At 39.5% G+C, this 20,477-nt stretch overlaps 1 protein-coding gene across 2 annotated transcripts in view; it reads right to left on the reverse strand.

The window, feature by feature from the left end:
• The window catches only part of fam189a1 (family with sequence similarity 189 member A1), a 90,505-nt gene that overhangs the window by 35,005 nt on the left and 35,023 nt on the right, over positions 1 to 20,477 (reverse strand). For both annotated transcript variants that reach the window (XM_038702164.1, XM_038702163.1), the window contains exon 2: positions 15,971 to 16,027. In XM_038702164.1, the coding sequence (XP_038558092.1) occupies positions 15,971 to 16,027 (57 nt within the window). The remainder of the gene's footprint in view (positions 1 to 15,970; positions 16,028 to 20,477) is intronic.

The following is a 20,477-nucleotide window of genomic DNA, read 5'->3' on the forward strand; positions in this document are numbered from 1 at the left end:
TATTGTAATGATTCAGCAAAGTCTTACAATCAGTAGCACCACGTTGCCTGAGGTCGAGCCACTTAGCTGGCAGTTCACACACTACAGTTAAACTACTCAGGGGTGTGAGCGAGCTCCCCTGGGCAGGAATCACTGCTCCAAAGAAGTTTCTTTAATCATCCTCAGCTGTTAAGAGTGGAGTTGGTTATCAGAACAAAGACGCTCTGACTCTTTCTCTCATTTGAATGCCTTCTTGGCAGCTACACAGTATGTGAGGAGGTGATCTGAGGAGCAGTGGGAGACAGAGTGGCAGTGCTAATGCAAACTGACCAGAGGTGACAGGCAAACTGTGACCAGAGGGAAAACACTCCTGAAGCAAACACACACACACACCCTTGTCTCTTTCAGCTTGCCTGGTGTATAAAGAAATAACACAGTCTTCAGGCTGGCAGCGAGGTGGCTTTAGAGAGGCCTCTCTTCAACAAGAGCACACGGGGTAAAGCCTCCATGTTGGCAGACATCCACCCTGCTTAAGGGTCCCTGAGCAAGACACTACAGTTCTGTGCTCCAGATTAACGCAGCTCACATTAACAGCTGCTGTTTATGGTTAATTATACAACACTGACTGTTGATCCTGCATTGTGATTGGATGGGAAACACTAAGAGCTTATAATCACAGATTAGTAATTGTACCTGTCTACTTGAGTGCTTTTTTACACTTAATTAACCATATTCACTATGACACTCTCAGACAAAACAGCTTTCATTGCAACAAAGAAACAATCTAGATTAATTATTTGCCTGCAGACAAGTGTACCTGTTATGACCACTGGTGAGTAGATGAGCCTCTTATTCTAACATTTTTGTTACAAGAAACACACAGTAAGAGTTAGATAAACATCCACACTGAGACAAAATGAATGGTAAGAATTAACAAAAGATGCTGGAAAGATGCAAAAGGATGTTGCTTAGCAACGAGAAAATATCTTTTTATGGCCAAGCACCAAAGAAAATTGATCAAAACAAAACCAAAGCTTCTGTCTCTGCCTTTGTCCCTGTGCCTACAGCCACATCACAGCAGTGCCACTATCTCATGGTATAAATCTCCTCCTTCTATGTTACTCTTTATTTTTCCTAAACCATTTAAAATGTGACAGGAGCAGGGATAAATGGAAACGCCCAATCAAATAGTTGTGGGTGAGCGTGCTGGTGAAACTTGAGTGAAATAGGAGCTTTATGTGGAGGGAGTGTGAGGTCTTTACTACAGTATCTCTGAGAGTTAGTGCTGGTTAAACAGCAGTATATTGAAATATGCTATATTTCAGTTTTCTGTTTGGTAATGATTAAAATATCAAAGTTATAAATTCATGTGAATAAATACTGAAATGAGGACTAGTAGGCAGGCAGGCAGATTTAACTTGAATCTAGATCTAACTCTGAAAAGCTAATTATAAACACCATAACTAATTAAATCTAGACTTAAATGTACTGTATTCATAGTTTGAATCACAACTGCTATTCCATCAGTAAATTTAAACCTGCATCTATTTTTGATATTAACATTGAATTAAAAGACGGTTGAATGTAAAGGGGTATGTAAAATTACATACTCATTCAACTCTGCAACCCTTTTTAGCCTCTTTTAGCTCATTGTTTTGGTTTTATGGCCTGCACATTTATTGTATGTTTGCCCCTCAGCAGCTCTCATCAACCCCTGAATGCTGCTGTTTCTAACAGAAAACTCCAACAAACCTACTACGCTAATTGCCCCACACCAAAAGACCGACAGACAAAGCTAACAAGTGGGTGTAAAAGAGGTCAAGCATGTAGCAAGCTTAAGATGCCGAAATTCTCAGGTGCTATATAAAGAGTAGACAGTTGGCTCCAACTGAATCCTAATGTTGGTCTGTGTCTGCTGGATGTAAAAATGGTTGGATTTTTTTCTATACAAACAAACCATATTAATAACCCATATTGAACAAGAAACCTATGAAACCTCAAAAAAGTTCCCAGTAACATTATGTTTAATTTGCTACGGTCTTCTGCCACATCTGTCCAAAATGGGAAACACACAAGTCCTAATGGGCTAACCTGAGGTGAAATTAAGCAGCAAAACAGCCAGACAGGAGGCGTGTTTACATCCACCTGTTTTTATGCGCATTTTCAATTTGCAAAATTTCCAGAAAAAAAGCGCTAAATAGTTTTTATGCTTGGCTAAGGTGAAAAGGTTGGTGTATCGATAAAAGCAAAATGCAAGGAACTCAGTGAAAGTGCAATAGACTTAGCAAATAAATCATAACGTACATGACGCACATGACACTGGAATGTCCACTTAGGGCCCATGTCCACCAAAGCGTTTTTTACCAGCTGAAAACGCCACCTGCTCTTCTGAAAACGCCTAGCTGGGAGCGCTAGGGTGCGTTTTGAAGGCACAGTGTTTTTTTTGAGAGGCTGTGGTTGCTATGATACATAATGTCTGTGGAGGTAATGTGCTGCAAGTAGGATAGCCTACTTAATTTTACTGAATGTAAAAATGTCACCACAAAGTATGTAGGCCTGCTTGTTCTGGCCTTTGCTCTGCATGAAGAGAAGGCTGAAACATGAGCGCACGACTCTCCGTACGTGGATTCATGAGATTTTGCGGGCGAGGACAGACCTCGGCAAGTAGGAACATCGTTTCGTTCAAGATCGGATATGCTCGGTGTGGTGTTTGTCCCGCCCCTCCTGCACCGTGATTGGACGGCTGGGTAAAAAGTGACAGTGACGAGCGCAGCGTTTTTCCCAAAGTTGAATATTTTTCAACTTATTTAGCGCCTAGCGCGGAAAAGACGCCCAGCGCCTCATCACGCTCCTGGCCTTTTTACCAGCTTGGAAAAACACGGCGCTCCCATTGGAATGAATTGAAAAAAGACGCTGGACAAAAAAAAAACGCTTTGGTGGACACGGCCCTGAAGAGGGCAAAAAATGACAGCCAGTGAAAACATCATATCTGCGTGGAGGAGACTGCAACCTTCCTCAAATAATACATGAAACAACATGCCATATTCCACTTTGTTTTCTCCATTGCTTTCCACCATTTCAGGTGTAGCCTAACTGGTGCTTTTTAAATTACATCATCTCGTTGCAACCTCTTCTTCAGCAACCGACCAACACCTAATATTTCTAGTAGATGGAAACTTGCATACATTGATGTTAAATTTGCCAATTTTCTCTATTTGTTCCAAAAAAAAAAGGATAGCTACTTTCTCATGTTTATGTTTCAGTTGAACTGTGTACTTCAAATGAAAAAAGCAAGCATCTATCTACAGGTGTGCTGGGTTATCAATGAGTAGCCTAGTTATTAAACCTTGCATAGACTGAATTTCCCCCTATATGTGTGCACATTCTCAAGTTTAAGATTTCCAATTTTCGGGGTTCCTCTTCCTCCAGGTCCTCTGGCAGATCTGTAAAATAATTCAAAAGAACAGAAAAGAAGTTCTACAGAGAACATGTGAATGGGAGTTATCTCTCCCAAAGCTATTTTTGAGTGGTTTTGTTCGCAACACTTCCAGCTGAGTTGTTCTTTGAACACTGCTTCTCCACCGCAAAATATCTCCTTCTACTCTTACTCTTACTCAGCTAACAGATTCGCACACGTATGCACTTTGTCTGTCTGATACACACACTTCCTGTCTCTCTGTTTTTCTTTAGCAGCTTCTGACAGGTGGCCCTGCGGGGCCCATCTCAGTTGGCAGAAGGCGATATCCCCCACAAAAACCTCTCCATCTGGGTCAAGTCAGAGAATAACAGGCCAAGAGGAAGATAGAAGATGTGCAAACATACACACACACACACACACACACACAATATGCAAACACAGAGGTCGATCTGAAATTGTGTGTGTCACTACACCTGAGTTCTTCTTCATGTGTCTGTAAATGTGAATGCATGTGTGCATCATGGCTTGTGTTTTTGAGTGCTGGTTTCTGTCTGTACTGCATCTGCACACATTGCATATATGTGGACTAAATGTGCGCTTACAGTTGTAATAAAAACCAAGAGCCCGGAGCAACAACATAGTCTCTTCACAGCTCCTATTTACACAGAATGGCAGCACTTAGACCTTTTGGGCAAATAGATGAACAAAATGTGTGCTCGCCTAATACGTAAATTCTATGGACTTGCCCATGCTGTCTGCACCCTCAAGGATTTCAAGAGAATAAATCTAAAGGAAATGAGTAGAGCCTGTTCCTTCTTCTGTTCTGCTTCACTATCAGAAAAATGCATCATAATTTGGATAAGCTGAAGTATGTTTCTGCTTTTGTCATTTCCTTTTGTCAATTCAGACAATCTGACATTTCCTTCTTGTTTGTCTTTGGGGTGAGGATTTGCCCTCATAGTTGACATGGGAAGACGAGGACACTGTAGACACCAAAAACAGATGCTGCCAAGTTCCATTTTGTGTAATGTACGTAACATTGATAGAAATAAAAAAAGGAAAATTAAAAATTTATGGACATTTTCAAAAACATTAGTATATGTCAGAAACTGGTAAATTGGTAATCTTGAATTGGTAAACACACCCCTCTAAAGCATCAATATTCACGTGTTTTCAGTTGACACTGGCTGTGCTAGAGAGCATGCAGTTAACCATACACAAGCATTTAATGTTTTAGCGGATCAGAAATGTTGATGTATGATGTATATTGCATCTCTTATTACAGGGGATGTTAATGACTTGCTCTGATATCGCTGTACACCCTAACTTGTCAAAGGAATCAGCAGCTCCAGGATTGTTTGTAGGTTTGTTGGACTCATGGGATCTCTTCTTTATTCATCATGAACAGGCAATTCAAATTCAAAACAAATTTTAGCTCTAATATGTATTTATACTCAGGACTTTCAGCTTTCATTTTTTCCTGTCAATGATCAAGAGGCAGTGAAGATTGATGTTGCTAATCATAGTGTGCTGCTGTCCTGGAGTAACAGTAGGTACGTAGTGTAGTATGTTCCTTTATTTCTGTTTACTCTGAAACTAAATGTTCCTCTCAGTCTGGCCTGCCGGAACTGCAGTTTAATGTAGCCTGGTGCTCTCGAACACTGTCTAAGCCATCCATACATTCACAAGAAGTCGTGCAGACATTCAGGCATGACCCATGCATGCACACATTTATGAGCACGGACATGTAAAAACACTTCAATTAACACAGTAAACGCCGCTACTCTCCGGTCTTCACCTCACCATTTAACCTTCTCAACCTAAAAGAGAAAACAATTCCAACTGTGTTTTATAGGAATGTGGCAGCATAAAAAAATCATAGTATAGTTGTCTTTGCTACAATCACCACAGTATATATAAATATTTCTGTAGGTACTTCATCCAATAATTGAGTTAGGAGATACACTACATAAGTGTCATAAAATTTTATTTAGCGTACATACACTCAGAACAAGAAATGTATAGCAATTTAACAGTAAGATTTAGCAGTTTAAGAGTCTGCTCTTTGGGGGAGCTCTCAAAGAATCCGAGCAGCAGTGAATATTCCTACTTAAATCCCCTTTTAATACATATCCTTAAAACATCGAACCTTAGTTATAAATCAGTGATGCCAAAAACTTGCGCACATACAAGGTACAAGGTGAATTTATGTGTACTTTTAAATCAGGGTTGTTAATGAGATGAAGTAATATGGAGTGACAAAATGAGGAGGTTGGGGTGTTTAGAGGGACACGTGTGTGAACATGATTGGATGTTACACTCAGCTGATAGCAGATAAATGAGCCACTTATTGTGAAGCATGATTGAAGCAGCTGGTGTCACTCAGCTAATGTATGCTTGGCTCTGTGTGAACTAACACTTTATGATATATTTCTACAGTTTCTAAAGTATCATGTCTATCACAGAAGCCATTACAGTAGCAGTAATTGGTATCTGCTGTTTTGATGTTAAATATTTTACTCTTGCCATTTCTGATGCGTGTAGCCTACTACTAGCAAAGAAAGAGGCTCATGCTCATGAACATTGCAGGTTTTTGTGATTTAAGACAGTTATTGTGATATGCACTCCAATGGTAAATGTTTTTTATAGCGATACATAGTTGTATAATATACTGTCCCAGCCCTCATTTCATTCATGTGCTTCCTCTTGACATCAAAAGTGCCCAGCCATCAAGTACTGGGTGAGCCTCCAGCAGATATAAGCCAGACCTGCCAGGGCTGTAAAGTAGTGGCAGTCATGCCGCAGTATCAACTCACTCAGCTGTGAAATATGGCTGACATGATTGTGCGCAAACCACAATTACGTCTCGAGTCCCTGACAAGTGACCACAGAGCACTAGTTGTTCAGTCAACTGTGAAAAATAAACTGGTGGACCCTGCCGCTAATGCCTCTATTTTCCCAAAACACAATCACTGCAATGTCACACACAGTTCTGACCGTTTGCTAAAGAAAGAGATTGGCACCAGTGTGACAGGAGGGAGAGGAGAGTGGAGCCTATTTGTGCTCCTTAACAATGGCTGAAAGAGTACCAGCATCATTTTGAGTGTTTGTGGTTTGTATGACTGCTGTGAATTTCTCATCAGCTATGGTTTTATTATTATATGCTGTCAATGTGGCATTTGAAAATTTGAGAGGGTTATATTTTCGAACAACTAGTGTAACAATAGGCAAGGAACAAGTATTTTCATACTTTTCTTCTTCTCTATACAATAAATATGTGAATTTCCCTGTGAGTTTGTGTGTGTTAGGAACCCATGAGATGAACCTAATCCACTGTGCAAAGGATCCTGGGATACTTGGCGATGTGACCAAGCTGGCAGTGCATGAAAAGCATACAGGGCGGAAATGAGTTTATAATTGGTTGTGAGCAGTGGGCCTGCACCGTCATGTCTCATGATGATGTCAGCAGCCTGCCCGGTAGTGTGCATGATGCGGCTTCACCTATATACAGTCACATGAGAAACCTGCAGCGCTGGTTAGCACAGCTCCCGCTGCACCCAAGCTGATTCAAATAGCGCTAGCTCCACATTCCCGCACTGGCAGAGGGACATGTTGTTCTTGCACTCACACGACCTCCTCCCCAAGGATGGGGTCCTTTCATCATTACGTCCAGGTTTTCACAGACGAGTCCCTGGCCGGTGTGGGATCCTCCACCAGGAAGAGTGGAACCTCTCCCTGTGGATAGTCACACAGATCTGGCAGCAGTTCAGTCAACAGGGCTGACTGTTTGCAGTGAGTATGCCCAGTGTCCTCTCTGGTTTTCCAAACTGTTTACTACTGTAGGTAGCAAGCTAGTTAGCCAAACATGTAGCTTACATTAGAAACAGTATTTAATCCATCCTTACATTTTTTCTCTTGGGTTTTTAGTCCTGGAAATGCTAAAAGCATAATAGGCCTGTCCTATTATGGTTTCTAAGCTACAGTATATACAGTAAAGTCCTCATTAATGAAAAATGCGGTGCCCTTGACCTTTATTTAAATTGTTTAACTATCTTTCACTTCCAAATTATAGTTTGAGGTAGCAGCTGTTTTGTTAAAGACAGCAGGTAAAGTAAAATGAATGGGAGAATGGTTGAACCAGATGGTGCTGTTTCTGTAGTTTACTGTGTTGACATGAGGCTTATTGTCTTAGTTTCAGAGAAACATTTTAGAAAAAATATAAAGCTGATGATCATCTTTCCGTGATGTTTACACTTCTACAACTGAAGAAAGGACAGCTACACGCTCATTGTCACACATGCACAGCTGTATAATCACATCATACGCCTCTGCATTTATATTTACACCATACTATGAGCAACACCACTATAAATAATCTGCTGTGGGACTGTTATGATCAAAAGACAACCAAACCGCTGCAGACTTAAAGCTGTAGTTTCTCATCATTGTGCTTTTGGTTCTTATTAGCTATTCATGAATTAAAGATTTAATACTACCCTCAGAGGGCATAATAGTGGTGGGCATATACACCAGAGAACATCTTGTTTATACATCTAAGCAAGAGAAATGTTTAAAATATTCCCTGACATCTTGTACCTTGTGCCTATCTGTTAACACCAAGCACCATGTCCCACAGTTGTAATTTTGCTTCAATGAGATTTCCAGAAGTCACCAAAGATGCAATTGACTGTGTGCTTTCATGGAAACAGCCAACAGAAAAGGGGGAAGAACATCAAAATGATTTAGGATTAAGGAGGAGTCCAACATTGTCTGTCTGGGGCCAAAAAACAGGCGCCCAAAGCAATAAGTTAGACCACTTATAGCTTAGGCAGGCTCAGAAAAAACACACAAACCAATCCCTGCTGGCCACAGAGACAGGAACAGAGGCAGCTAATGGGCTAATTTTACCCCTAATTAGAGGATTAATTTGTCCATTTAGTTCTGTATGAAAAATGCTCGACTATTGGAAGACAAAACCGGGTTGGACAGATCACTGTCTCCGCCTATACTGGTCTGATGCACACCCTTTTAATCATTTCATTAACTAAATGATAAAAATGGCACCCTTAAACTGTGTCATTTAGATTTTTTGGTGTTGTGGTGTATGACTATAAATCTTTATTCCACCAGCGTAGAGATGTCTGTTTCCTCGTCACAATCAGCCAGTCTGCCATCTTTCTTTCTCTCTTTCTCTTCCTCCCTCTTTCATTAGCTACAGCAATATTTATGGCCTGTCAGGGTCCCAGGCTGTCACAGAGAGCACCTCATAAACCCTTTCACCGATGTCCTGCTGGCCCTACGTGATCGTAATGGAAAGTCTACGGTCATGATGTGTATGCACTGTGATTTGTGTGCATCATTAGCTAGATATCGGGAGATGTGGGGAGAATGGGTTTGCATGTGTAAGGGTGTCTTTATTGTTAAAAAAGGGGGGAAGCTGCTAACCTCTTGACCAAGCAGTGTGGAGTGCTGTGAACAGAAGTGTCCTGGACTGTCCCCAGGAAATCTTCAGCCAGCCACACATCACTGAAATGGCGCTATAAATCACACACATTCTTTCTGTAGTCAATCTAAGATCAATTTAATTACATGCATAATATTTATCCACAGCTTCCTGCATTTACTTCAGAATTAGTTAAAGTACCCCAGTCGTTTTATAAGGATAAAACTTTAATACTAAATGACTTTAGTATTTTATCCTTACTCCCAAATCTTTAATACAATCAGTTTGTTTATGTCTTTTTTGCACAACATAAAACACCAGGCAGTTGGTTGAACATATATTGGCACATCAACTTATTGCATATACCCTGATGTGTTCAAGGAAGCTGAAGCTGAAGGCGTACTGCATTCACATGTTGTGTTATTAGGAAATCTATAAACGTCATAATCAAAAGTATTGCATTACAGATTTGTTTTCTGTATTTTTGCCTGTTTTGGACAAATTACAGGTAACATGGGAAGAAATAGAAGGACGCAACATGCAATAAAGGTATAAAAATGAACTGATACAAATGGGTGCCGGGAAGACAGGAAAACAACAGGCAACAGGCTCAGCGTCAGAAGCCACCTATTTTTAAGTCCAATTGACTTTTGACGATTATCAAAATAGCTGACATTTAATTGTCTGTCAGTTGATTCATCGTTTCAGCTCTACGTGTAAATACTGTTGGGTAGTTTAATCTATAAGGAAGCATCTCATTTTATAAGCTCATCATATGATGTTTGTAAAAATCTAACTTGTAAATAGTAGCTAAATCTGTCAGAAATATGCATATTGCAATATAAAATACAATATTTTCCTCCTTCCTTTAAGTACACGTATAAAGTGTCATGAAAAGACACTTTACTTTACTCAAGTAAAGTACAAGTACCTCAAAGTTATGCAGTACTTGAGCAAATTCATTTATTTCAGGCTTGTTGAACAGGGATACTAATAATACATAAATAAATGTATAATGTGGCGAATTAGCCAAAAAGCTATTTTACATCTGCTGTAAAATAGCAGATGTAGTAAAATTGTACTTAGTTACAATCCAGCCCTGGTTTACGCTAAAGTAACCTGTTAAAAAAATCCTTTTGTTTGTCATAAAAAGGGCTGATCACTCCATCACATCTCCCCATGTTCCTTTCTCAGGCTGTGAGTACCACTGGAAGATTCAGGCACTATTTTGGGAAGCCTCAAAACTGTTAGCCAGCGTGCATAACTCTTTGCCTCAGGGTTGCCTTGGTGACTACGAGCTGTTACCTGACAAACGCTGCAGCAGTGTAAGGGTGGCAACAGATTTCCTAGCTGCAAAATACCCTTTGGTATGCATTCTTAGAGGAAATACATTTTTTCTGTGTTTTAACAGAACATTGGATTGTTATTAGACTGGCAGAAAGGGATTGATAACATATGTTTTTGCTCCTATGTAGTGATTAAATATGCATAAGTGCTTATGTACATAAAGGTTTAAATGCTGTTTTAATAGTGATTGACTGATGTTTTATTGGCTTAAAAGTAGTCACATTTATTCTAAGATATACTGAAATCAGCGTAGAGTGTAAAATATCAACTGTTTTAAAAGTAGAATGTGAAGCACTAAAATTCAGAAAAAAGAGAATTTGATCTTTTAGTCTTCAATGGCAGCTACAGGCCTTTCTGTACAGCTTGTGCATGTTTATGTGTCCAGTAGGTAGTAACTGCAGAAACATTGATGAATAGCGTAAGAAATATGGGGTTTACAGAACATGATGACAGCCTCTAATCTTTACAGATCAAACATGAATGATTGTTTTTAGTGGCCCAGGCCTGTACCAGCAAGCAGCAGAGGGATGAGCACATCCGTCGGATCAGGCCAGAAACATGCTCTGGGTCCAACCTGTCACTCAAAAGGTTAACAGATGCATCGGAGAGTCACGCCACACCGAGGTGACTGTCTTGGTGGAGATGCAACATACAGACTACTGGTAGCCACTGTTTTAGCTGTCAGTTTTCAGAAGTGCTGGTCATGGCTATTGTTTGCAATAATTATAGTATTCTCAAGGTGTTATGAGAGCTGAAAACATGCTTAGCTTGAAGCACTCTTGGGAACGTACGGCAGCGTCTCATTTCCATTGAAAACAATAAAAAAAAAGGGGCCAGCACTGAAAAAGAGATTTTCCCAGCAGAGAAGCAGCTTTACTTTTTCCCGGGCATACACTGTCGAGCACTCGCTGGCATTGTAACTGTGGTAATTAATGCATTATACTGGAAGGCAAGAGCAGCCATGAACTTGAATACATTTTATTATTCAATGTAAAATGAAACACACCAGGTTATAGATTTATTCCAAACAAGTTCAATGTCTGACTATTTAGAATGGAAGTTAGTCTTAGAGTTTTTCAGTTTTGTTTTGTTTTTTTGTCAGTGTATTTTATTAGGTTTTGGAGCATTTCAGTTTTAGCCGCATACTAAAGGAATTTTAGACATGTGTGCACCTTATATCAAAAGATAACAGTGTTTGATTTTTCACAGCCTTGGTAACACATCCATATGACGGTCTGTTTGCTTGTCAACCTCTAACTCCAGCATGCTAACATGCTCACAATGACAAGGCACTAGAATATCTGTTCCAAATTTCAATCTGGACCAAAGTGGTGGACTGACTAACTGCTAGCCTGGCTAAAACGTGCAGCTTGAAACATGTTTTTCCTACAATTGCGTGATGAGTAAACCACGGTAGAAATATAACAGAAAGAGAAGCAACAGCATGTTAAGTCATTCATTGCTCTACATTTCATAAACAGGAATTTACTGTATTTCTATTGGCCAATGGCCATTTGAATAGCTTGATTAAAAACACTGTCTTACTTAGAATAAGTTCAACAGTTGCAGCTCTGCTCCAGCCCCGTTCTCTGTCACTAAAGGACACAAACTCATAGTCACATCCCTGTCGAAAGATGAATGTAAAGTGGCTGCACATGTAAGACGCTCTCTCTGCCTGACACCTCACAAGTGAGGTGACCGTTTCACCTCATGCCTGCCCACCTCTCCATTATTTAAATCTCTCCATACCACGTTTCAGTACAGAGGAGTTTCAGGTCAGTACTGAAAAGCCAGACTGATCATAAAATCTTATCTATAACTCACTTTAGACTCTTAAAGGTACAGCGTGTTGGATATGGATTTGGAATTTTATTTTTAAAAATTCAAAAAATTAACTAACATTATCAACAGAATGTGAAGTAGTAACAGTTCTGACGTTATGTCAATGACATATATATGTTGTGTTACAGAGATATCCACTGAAGTTAGCATGCCAACAAGCTAGCCCTGGCCTATCCTATTTTGTAATGCCACTTTGTACCTTGAAAAGCGACCAATAGTTTAGCTCATATATAACTCATATGTAGCCTCCCCCCGTAGTTTCAGCTGGGACATGTGTGCGAGCAGAAAGTTTGCTACGTTAACCAAGCTCTCTTTGCTTTTTTAGTCTAATAAATAAACAAAATAAACTAAACTAAAAAATGTCAAGAAAGGAAACACACTTATTTTCCTTATCAAACTGAAAAATAGGACCATACACCTTGAAGTTTCTCTATTTCACCAAGCTAAATGTTAGCTCATCGTAAATCACACTTCATTCAAACTTGACAGAAACAAAATAAAACTCACCAAAACCATTGTGGTTACTGACTTTGCACACAACCTGAGTCTTGTGAGAAGAATGTAGAGGTACATATTATGTTTACTATAGAAACTTACACTTTAAACAAACTAATAACAACAAAAAAGCAACAACAGTTGAGGCTTCCTGAGACAAATACTACAGACTATGATCATCTTGTTTCATTTCAGGACAAACAAGGATTTACTGCCCTCTAACTCTCTCTCTCTCCGTCTTTCTTTCTCTCTCTAAACATATAATCCATCACAGTCACAAACACCAGAAGACTGCAGGTAGTCTTGTCTTCCTCTGGCCTCAAAGTGATATTGAGTAAATCTGCCTTGGTATTAATGCAGCAGACTTGACTGTATAGAGAACAACAATGTTTGTACATGTTTTCCTTCAAATATTGACACAGTGTGTTTTCTCATTCTCCTGAGCACAATCTATCAATATATCTTTGTTGTGGAGTTTACAAGGAAATATGAAATTCTGCCTACCCCTATATATATTATATAAACTTGTTTTTCCACTCTGGCATTGAACAGCAGCAGAATAGCTTAGTTAAGCATAAAGACTGAGTTTTGTTGTCACTATAAGTGAGGAATAGTCCAGCATATAATCTCTGCAATGTGTTGTTTTTACACTTCAGTTTTGGTATAGATTAAACAAATGAGACATAACAAGTTACTGTAATTAGTGAACTTTAGTGGTGCTGGTGGTATGCAGATTTTGTCACTTTTGGACAGAGCTGTTTCCCCTCTGTTTCCAGACTTTGTGCTAAGCTAAGCTAACCAGCTGCTGGCTCCAGCCATATTTAATGGAGAGATATGAGTGTGGTATCAGTCCTCTCATCTAACTCTCTGCAAGAAAGCAAAAAATTCCTTTAAATTATATAAAAGACTATCAATTTGTTCGATATAATATAAAAGCAACTCGATATAATATAAAAGCAACCCATTCACACACTTTAGAAACTGAGCATCAAATATTTGAGTTATTTGCTTGATGAAGGACTTAAACTATTAAAACAGTTGCAGATTAATCCTCCCCAGATCATAATATTACCCCCTTGGACCTTGTTTTATCAAAGATGAGACTGATCTTGAATAAGTCAGCTAAGAATACCAAGTCTTTAATACACATACTTAAACGGTTTGGAGAAACTCCAGTTATTACGAATCACGATGCAGAGCGTGGCCACCCACAGTTGGCAGATGGGTTGATGCAGTGTTGCCAAGATTGAAAGCGTCCAGCCGGTGTATTAGTCACCTGCCAGTCAGCACTGGGTCGGGGCCAGAAATGGAAAAGCTTCACTGTCAGAACTAAGCATTACAGGCTACAGTCACAAAAATCACACCAGATATGAACTTTTAGAGCCTCACACGCACAGACTATTCCAGTAAATTAGTCATGCCTTTTAAGGAAAGAGAGGTAAGAGGATTTAACTCTTTTACAGTGCACAACGTGTGACCAATTTCTACTCAAACCTCAATGATGGGATATTTCCGTTGATCTCCAAAAGCTGAAATGATTCACATCTTTTTCTTTGGTCTAACACAGGTCTAACAAAGGCAAAGAAAGGAAGGGGTGGGGAATAGAAATGTGAAAGTAGAGGATGCAGATATGTGTAAGAGGGAAGCCAGGTGATTAAACTAAAGAGGGGCAAGTGGTGTGCAGTAAGAGGGGAGGGGTACATCATGATCCGGTAAAGCAGCAGAAATGAGATGGGATTATTTATGGCATTAAGAGTGCATGAAATGGAATTGGGCAGGGGCTTATTTGTGCTGTACCCCAGTCCTGATCTCTACTTTTGAGGACAGAGATCCTCATCTTATGCATATATACTCATGCAAGTATGGGGGGTGGGCAACAAAATTCACTACATGACAGTCACACGACGCTATTATGGCAGACAAATGACTCCCTGGACGTCTTCGGAAGGAGAGAAACATTTCACCACTCAGATGTAAAGCAACAGGTCACTTTAAATGCAATGCAATTCACTGTATAATTTGTCAATTTGGTACTTAATAATACTTATTACTGGTGTATATATTTATAGCAACAGCAACATTTCTAAGCAAAAAAGATTGCCTATTTTTACAAAAAAATGTTTAGCCTACTATATGTTATAAAATTATATTATTAATTTTTCAGAGTAACGTCAATAAGGTAAAACGTAAGAATTTTATATTAAGGGTTATATTCGTGCCTCTAATGGCTGTTCTTGCTAAGAGCATGCATGCGGTTAATCATGTGATGTGACAGTTGCATTTAAAGGTCACTCTTTCTCTTGTAGCTTAATAAATTTGTCTTATCGCTCACACTTATCAAAAATCATTTTTACTCCTAAGTTGGCTCTTTAGAGGGTTCTTCAGTGTAATTCATAAAGGTCTGATAAATATGGGCCCCCAGGCGTGTATTCATTCAACTTGAAATTACACTTGAAAAGAGAACAAAAAGAAAACTTAACTAAAGCAGGAAGGAAATTCTGTCAGCTGGTAGAAGAGAAACATCAGAGAAATCATATAATAAGGAGAATTTAGTATCACATTGAAGATTTATGAATGGAAAGTGATTGCATACAAATCAGTGCCAATTTTTTTGCTTGTTGTTCTCACACATGATAAATGCAAATAAAGAAAAGAAAAAAGTAATGTAACATCCTATCAGGTATCCAAGTCGAATGCAAATAGTGAGCTAAATCTATCCTATTCTGAATTACCCAGATTGCTTCAGATAAAGTAATCATTTTCACGACCAATGAGAATTTTTATACAATTACTCCAAAACATGTGTCAGAAGCAGTGCCCACCTCGTTTTTTCTGCTGTAGTCTTCTAAGATCTACTTAAAACACACCAAAGGCTTTCAAACATTTATCTTTCCAATAAGAAAAATTCCACTCGCCAATATCATCTGAGTTCAAAGTGTACATGGCTGCACAAAGGTTTCTATCCAGAATGAAAAAAATGAAAACAGCTAAGACTTCTTACTGACTGTAGTTTCCAGAACACCATGAGGAGCTGTGATCCTGGGATTTTAACACAACCTGAACATGCCCCAAAGTTCAAACTGCATACCAAAGACAGTTTATATTTTCAGTGGTAACAAGGTTTGGACACACACACTGTCACATTGTGTTAATAAGCTAAAATGACAGCTTGAATACTGTATGTATTCATCTCAGGTAATCATACACAGTAGTTAATGATGCCTTGTGCTTTGCCATGGTTAGTATTCTCATGTTGTGTGTATGCTAATCTGCACATGGCGATCCTAACAGGAAAGAAACAAAGCATCTGTTTTAATATGTGTCTCATATGTCGTCACATCTCCCTCAGTCCCTTCAGGACAATAAACGACTCTCTCTTGGGTATTACTGCTTTGTTCAGAGTTGCCAGATTAGCAGCTGAGTGTGGGTGTTCAGAGGACACTTACCACAAGAGAGAGCGGCCTCTTCCATGACACCACTCCGATGAGTCCAGAGAGCAGCACCTGCGTGAGGAAACAGATGTTGTAAGAGGTGAATGATACTGACAAGTCTGGTGAAACAAAGATGGAGACATACACTATATGTACAAAAGTACGGGGACACCTACACATTACTTTAATGACATCCCATTATAAATACATAGGCATTAATATGGAGTTGATCCCCCCTTTGCAGCTATACCAGCTTCTGCTCTTCTGGCAAGGCTTTCTACAGGATTTTGGAGTTTGTTTGTGGAAACTGTTTCCCATTCATCCAGAAGAGCATTGGCAAGGTCAGACACTGATGTTGGATGAGAGGGCCCGACTCTCAATCTCTGTTTGAGTTTATCCCAAAGGTCCTGGATAGGGTTGAGGTGAGGGCTCTGTGCGGGCCTATCAAGTTCCTCCACACCAAACTGGGAGCTTTATGGAGCTGGCTTTGTGCAAGGGGCCATTGGCATGTTGAAAGAGGAAAAGGCCAAACACAAACTGTTGGAAGAACTACTGTCTAAAATTGCATGCTGTAGCATTCAGAGTTCTCTTAACAAAGATCACACCATGAAAAAACAGCCCATCCCAAAAGTATCGGAGCAGGGGTGTCCCAGTACTTTTGTCTACATTGTTTGAATAATTAAAAGTCTAGTTTCTTGGGCTTATTTGGAATCACCAAGATAATTGCTGGTGAGGTTAACTCACTAAAAAGAAGTTTGATGGTGCAAGAAAAATGAGCAGTCATATCATCATACATATATTTTAAATATTTTGTGATAATGATATAGATGTTGACGATGATTTGTTACAGTGTGTGGTTCTTGGCACTTGGACAACTATGTATTTAATGACCCATGTGCCCCTGTTCTAGGTTGACTATTTCTATTTCCCACATGCCTTTGTCCATTTTTAGCGTTTAACATTGACAACGTAGGTCTGTTTGTTTGGAAGAGTAAACAAAGGCATATAGTAAAATTATCACCTAATTCTCTGTTATAAATGTACTTCAGATCAGAAAACACTTGTGTCGTTGAAAGGACAGTTCCAAAGAAAGTATTGTATTGTTTATCTTGGATAGAAAATGCAACATCTTTTATTCCTACCGTTCTGACTTCACTACACAGTTTACAGACCAAACTTCTGTACTTTCTGTTGTTGCGCATATATAAAGTTTTTTTTTGTGCAATGACGGATAATAACCTGTTCGGTTTTCTCTCCAAATTAAGTGGTCTGGATGATCTGTTGTCTTTTTTTGGAGCTTGTATCATTGTCTAACCACTTTAGAACCACTTCTTGCTCCATCAGACTTTTCTGCAGCAGTGTTGCCATGATCCCAGATCTCTGTATTTACTTTGGCGAGTGCAGTGGTATCAATACCAATTATCAATGATATCAATACTAATTAAAATTATGGCCAAAACTATGAAAATGAGATTGAAGTTGTAATACACCAAAACTAATATTAATATTATTTACAGACACAACACAAAAATCACAGCAGCAGTTAATAATGCATCTATTTCAAGTCCTTATGTCACTTGTCCTCTGATACACAAACACAGACTTTCAATATGGGATTCACGTCTTCTTTGGTTTCTCTGGCAAATACGCTCTGATTGGAAAGACCGTCTTCCACATGACAGGTTGAGTAATACATAGATTAGGTGGGAGTTGTAGCTCTTGTTTGGCAATGCTGTGCCCATCTGCAATCAGATTTGTCACCCGTGTTTCAGTGTGGATGTGGATTTCTTTGTCAACTGTTCATCATGTATTCACAAGCTCACTCTTCCACAGATTCTTTCCCTTTTGCTGGGAACAAATGAACAACCTAATCCTGTAGTTTGGGATGGCCATAGGAAGTTGAACAAAGTGAACTTTTTTAGGACTGTAGAGTACATAAGTGCGATGCCACATCTTTTTGTTTCGGATTTTAAAAGTCATTCTTATATTCCCAGCTTTTGTGTGATTCACTCCATACACAGCCTGATTCCCACATACTGGATACTGCACAGAAATGAAATAGGAAGGCTGGTGAAAGTAGGCCCGTTTTGACTTCAAGGACATTCTGTATTTTTTTGTTTGTTCTCCTTGATGTAATTTGACAGATACACGTAACATCTTATACTGCTACTTGAGTGGACAACAGGATGATTTGAGGAATTCCTTCCCTAATGGTTAGTTGGTTACAGAAATTTAGGAAGTCTCCTTGAGATCTTTATCAAGAGAGCCCTCAAAACAATTTACATTTATGCAACATCACAACAAGAGAATGCAGTCACACAAAGCAAGCATCTGTCTCTTCCTCACACACACACACACACGCACACACAGACTTAATTAAAACGGTCACGAATATTATCAGAACCATCAGTAAATAAAACAAGTCCCTCAGAGTAGGGCTGGGCGGTATATTGGTATAATGAAGTATACCAATATAATTTCAAGAGATATGAAATTAGACAGTACCGTTTATACCGATATAGTTAGATGTTGAATTAATTAATGTTTCCTTAAAGTCCTGCCAGCGTTTGCTCCTCTCTCTCCCTCACCACGCAGCCCCGCCCCTCCCTTTGCGTCTGCAGCTGCACGCAGCCCTCTACTCACGAAGTCTCTAACAAGATGGTTGTGCTGGCCAACACTATTAAAGACCTGGCTTGTGAAAAGAAAGACACGGTTTATTCAGTGTTTCCCACACATACACTTTACTTCGGCAGGCCGCCCAGGTTAGGCGACCCATTGTAGCTTTTATCAGAGAAACATGGTGATTATGTTACAGGAGCGGACCAGGTAAAGCGACAGTTAACACACCAGTCAGATGTTATTCATTAGCTACCATGTTGGTTTTGTTTTGATAGGCTACGTCATCAACACGCCTCCTCAACATGCAGCTCAGCTGCTGCTGTGAAGGGAATCACTGGAGGAAGTTCTGTTTTTTTTTCAGTGTCTTTATACAGCCTAGCCTACTACTGATGGAGAAAGTCAGAGAGAGAGAGACGGTAAAGCCCCTTTTCCACTGCATGGTACCAGCTCGACTGCCTCAACTCTACCTCCCTTTTTTCCATTGTGTAAAAGTTGTACTTGAACCTGCTAACAAGCAGTTTTTTTGTATCACCTCCGACTTATCTGTCTTTACATTCTGAGTAATGTTGAAACGTTTTAAGTTAAATCAAGAGACAGCTGTGTGTGGGTCGCTGGTGTGTGTGTCGCATTGAACATTATGTCGCAGCAGTTGTGTGTGGCGTCGCTATGACGACCAGCTACATCGAGTGGTGTTATCTCTGGGTACTATCTGCAATGGAAAATTGAGGATGGCCAAACCGAGTCAAGTAGAGTCTAGGCAAGTTGAGCTGGTACTGGTAGCCTATTGGAAAAAGGACATAAGAAGCGGGGAACACTGACGTGTTTGCGGGTGAGGCACGTTAGGTCTGTGAGTGTGAAGAGAACTGAAGGAGGTGAATTCATTAAGTGAGTGATACTAAAGATAGAGAATGAAGTATAATTAAAACGGTAATAATACGGTAGTAAAAACATGCCCACTAAACTTAGCAGAAAATACCGATATATATTTTATACCGGAATTCTGCCTAACAGTATGGGGATATGACTTTTTGGCCATATCGCCCAGGCCTACCTCAGAGGAGTGTATCTCACATTAGTTGTAAGCTGCAAAGTAAAGGACTTAAGGTAGTTCTCTTATTTGACATTTCCCCAATCCTCGCTTAAACCGAAATTGTTCTGGTCCACCGTGTTGCAGGCCGCCCCAAAGCTCTTATTTGTGCTCCGATGAGCGCGGATCGAAGAGGGGCCATGACTGAGGATACAATAAGAGCAGCCTTCACGGATGTGTTTTACAGGCCAACACACCCCCTTATTGGATATCAGTTATTGATTGGACGCTGCAGCTGGTTGGACTGACCTGATACATCATGACATCACTAAAGTTTCATACTGATGGGAAGACAGATAACAGAATAACTAAACTGAAGTGTGTCACTCCAAAGTTTTATATTTGATTTGTTTTCTGATTCACCATCTAGTTAAAAATCAGTGTTCATTGTAGGTCTGAACAACAAAAGGACTGCAAACATCTTCCTTCAGTAATTAGAAAAATTTTTCTTTTATGATCTGTTATTTCCCCTATTAACTTTTGTTATGGAGACAATTAAAGTCAGAGCGAGTCGGAGAGTCTGTCTGTCAGCAAGACATTATTCATTGTCATTTCCAGTCAGTCACATGTGAGGCTGACCATTCCTAAGCCTCAGTTTTGATATGAGTTACATCATTTCCCATGAACCATTTAGAATAATAAATCATTTCCAATGTTAAAAATTTCACTATGATCATATTCTGGGTTATTCAATAATGAATTCACAATGATAAAATCAATAAATGCAGATACAAATAATGAATAAATAATAAAAAACGCATTCTGCCAGTAGAAATGAGTCCTGTGCTTCTGAACAGGACACAGTACACTGTATAA

This window comes from Micropterus salmoides, unplaced genomic scaffold (genome assembly GCF_014851395.1).
Source record: "Micropterus salmoides isolate LMB-PRFRI ecotype aquatic unplaced genomic scaffold, ASM1485139v1 Ms_hic_scaffold_6, whole genome shotgun sequence".
Taxonomy (NCBI): domain Eukaryota; kingdom Metazoa; phylum Chordata; class Actinopteri; order Centrarchiformes; family Centrarchidae; genus Micropterus; species Micropterus salmoides.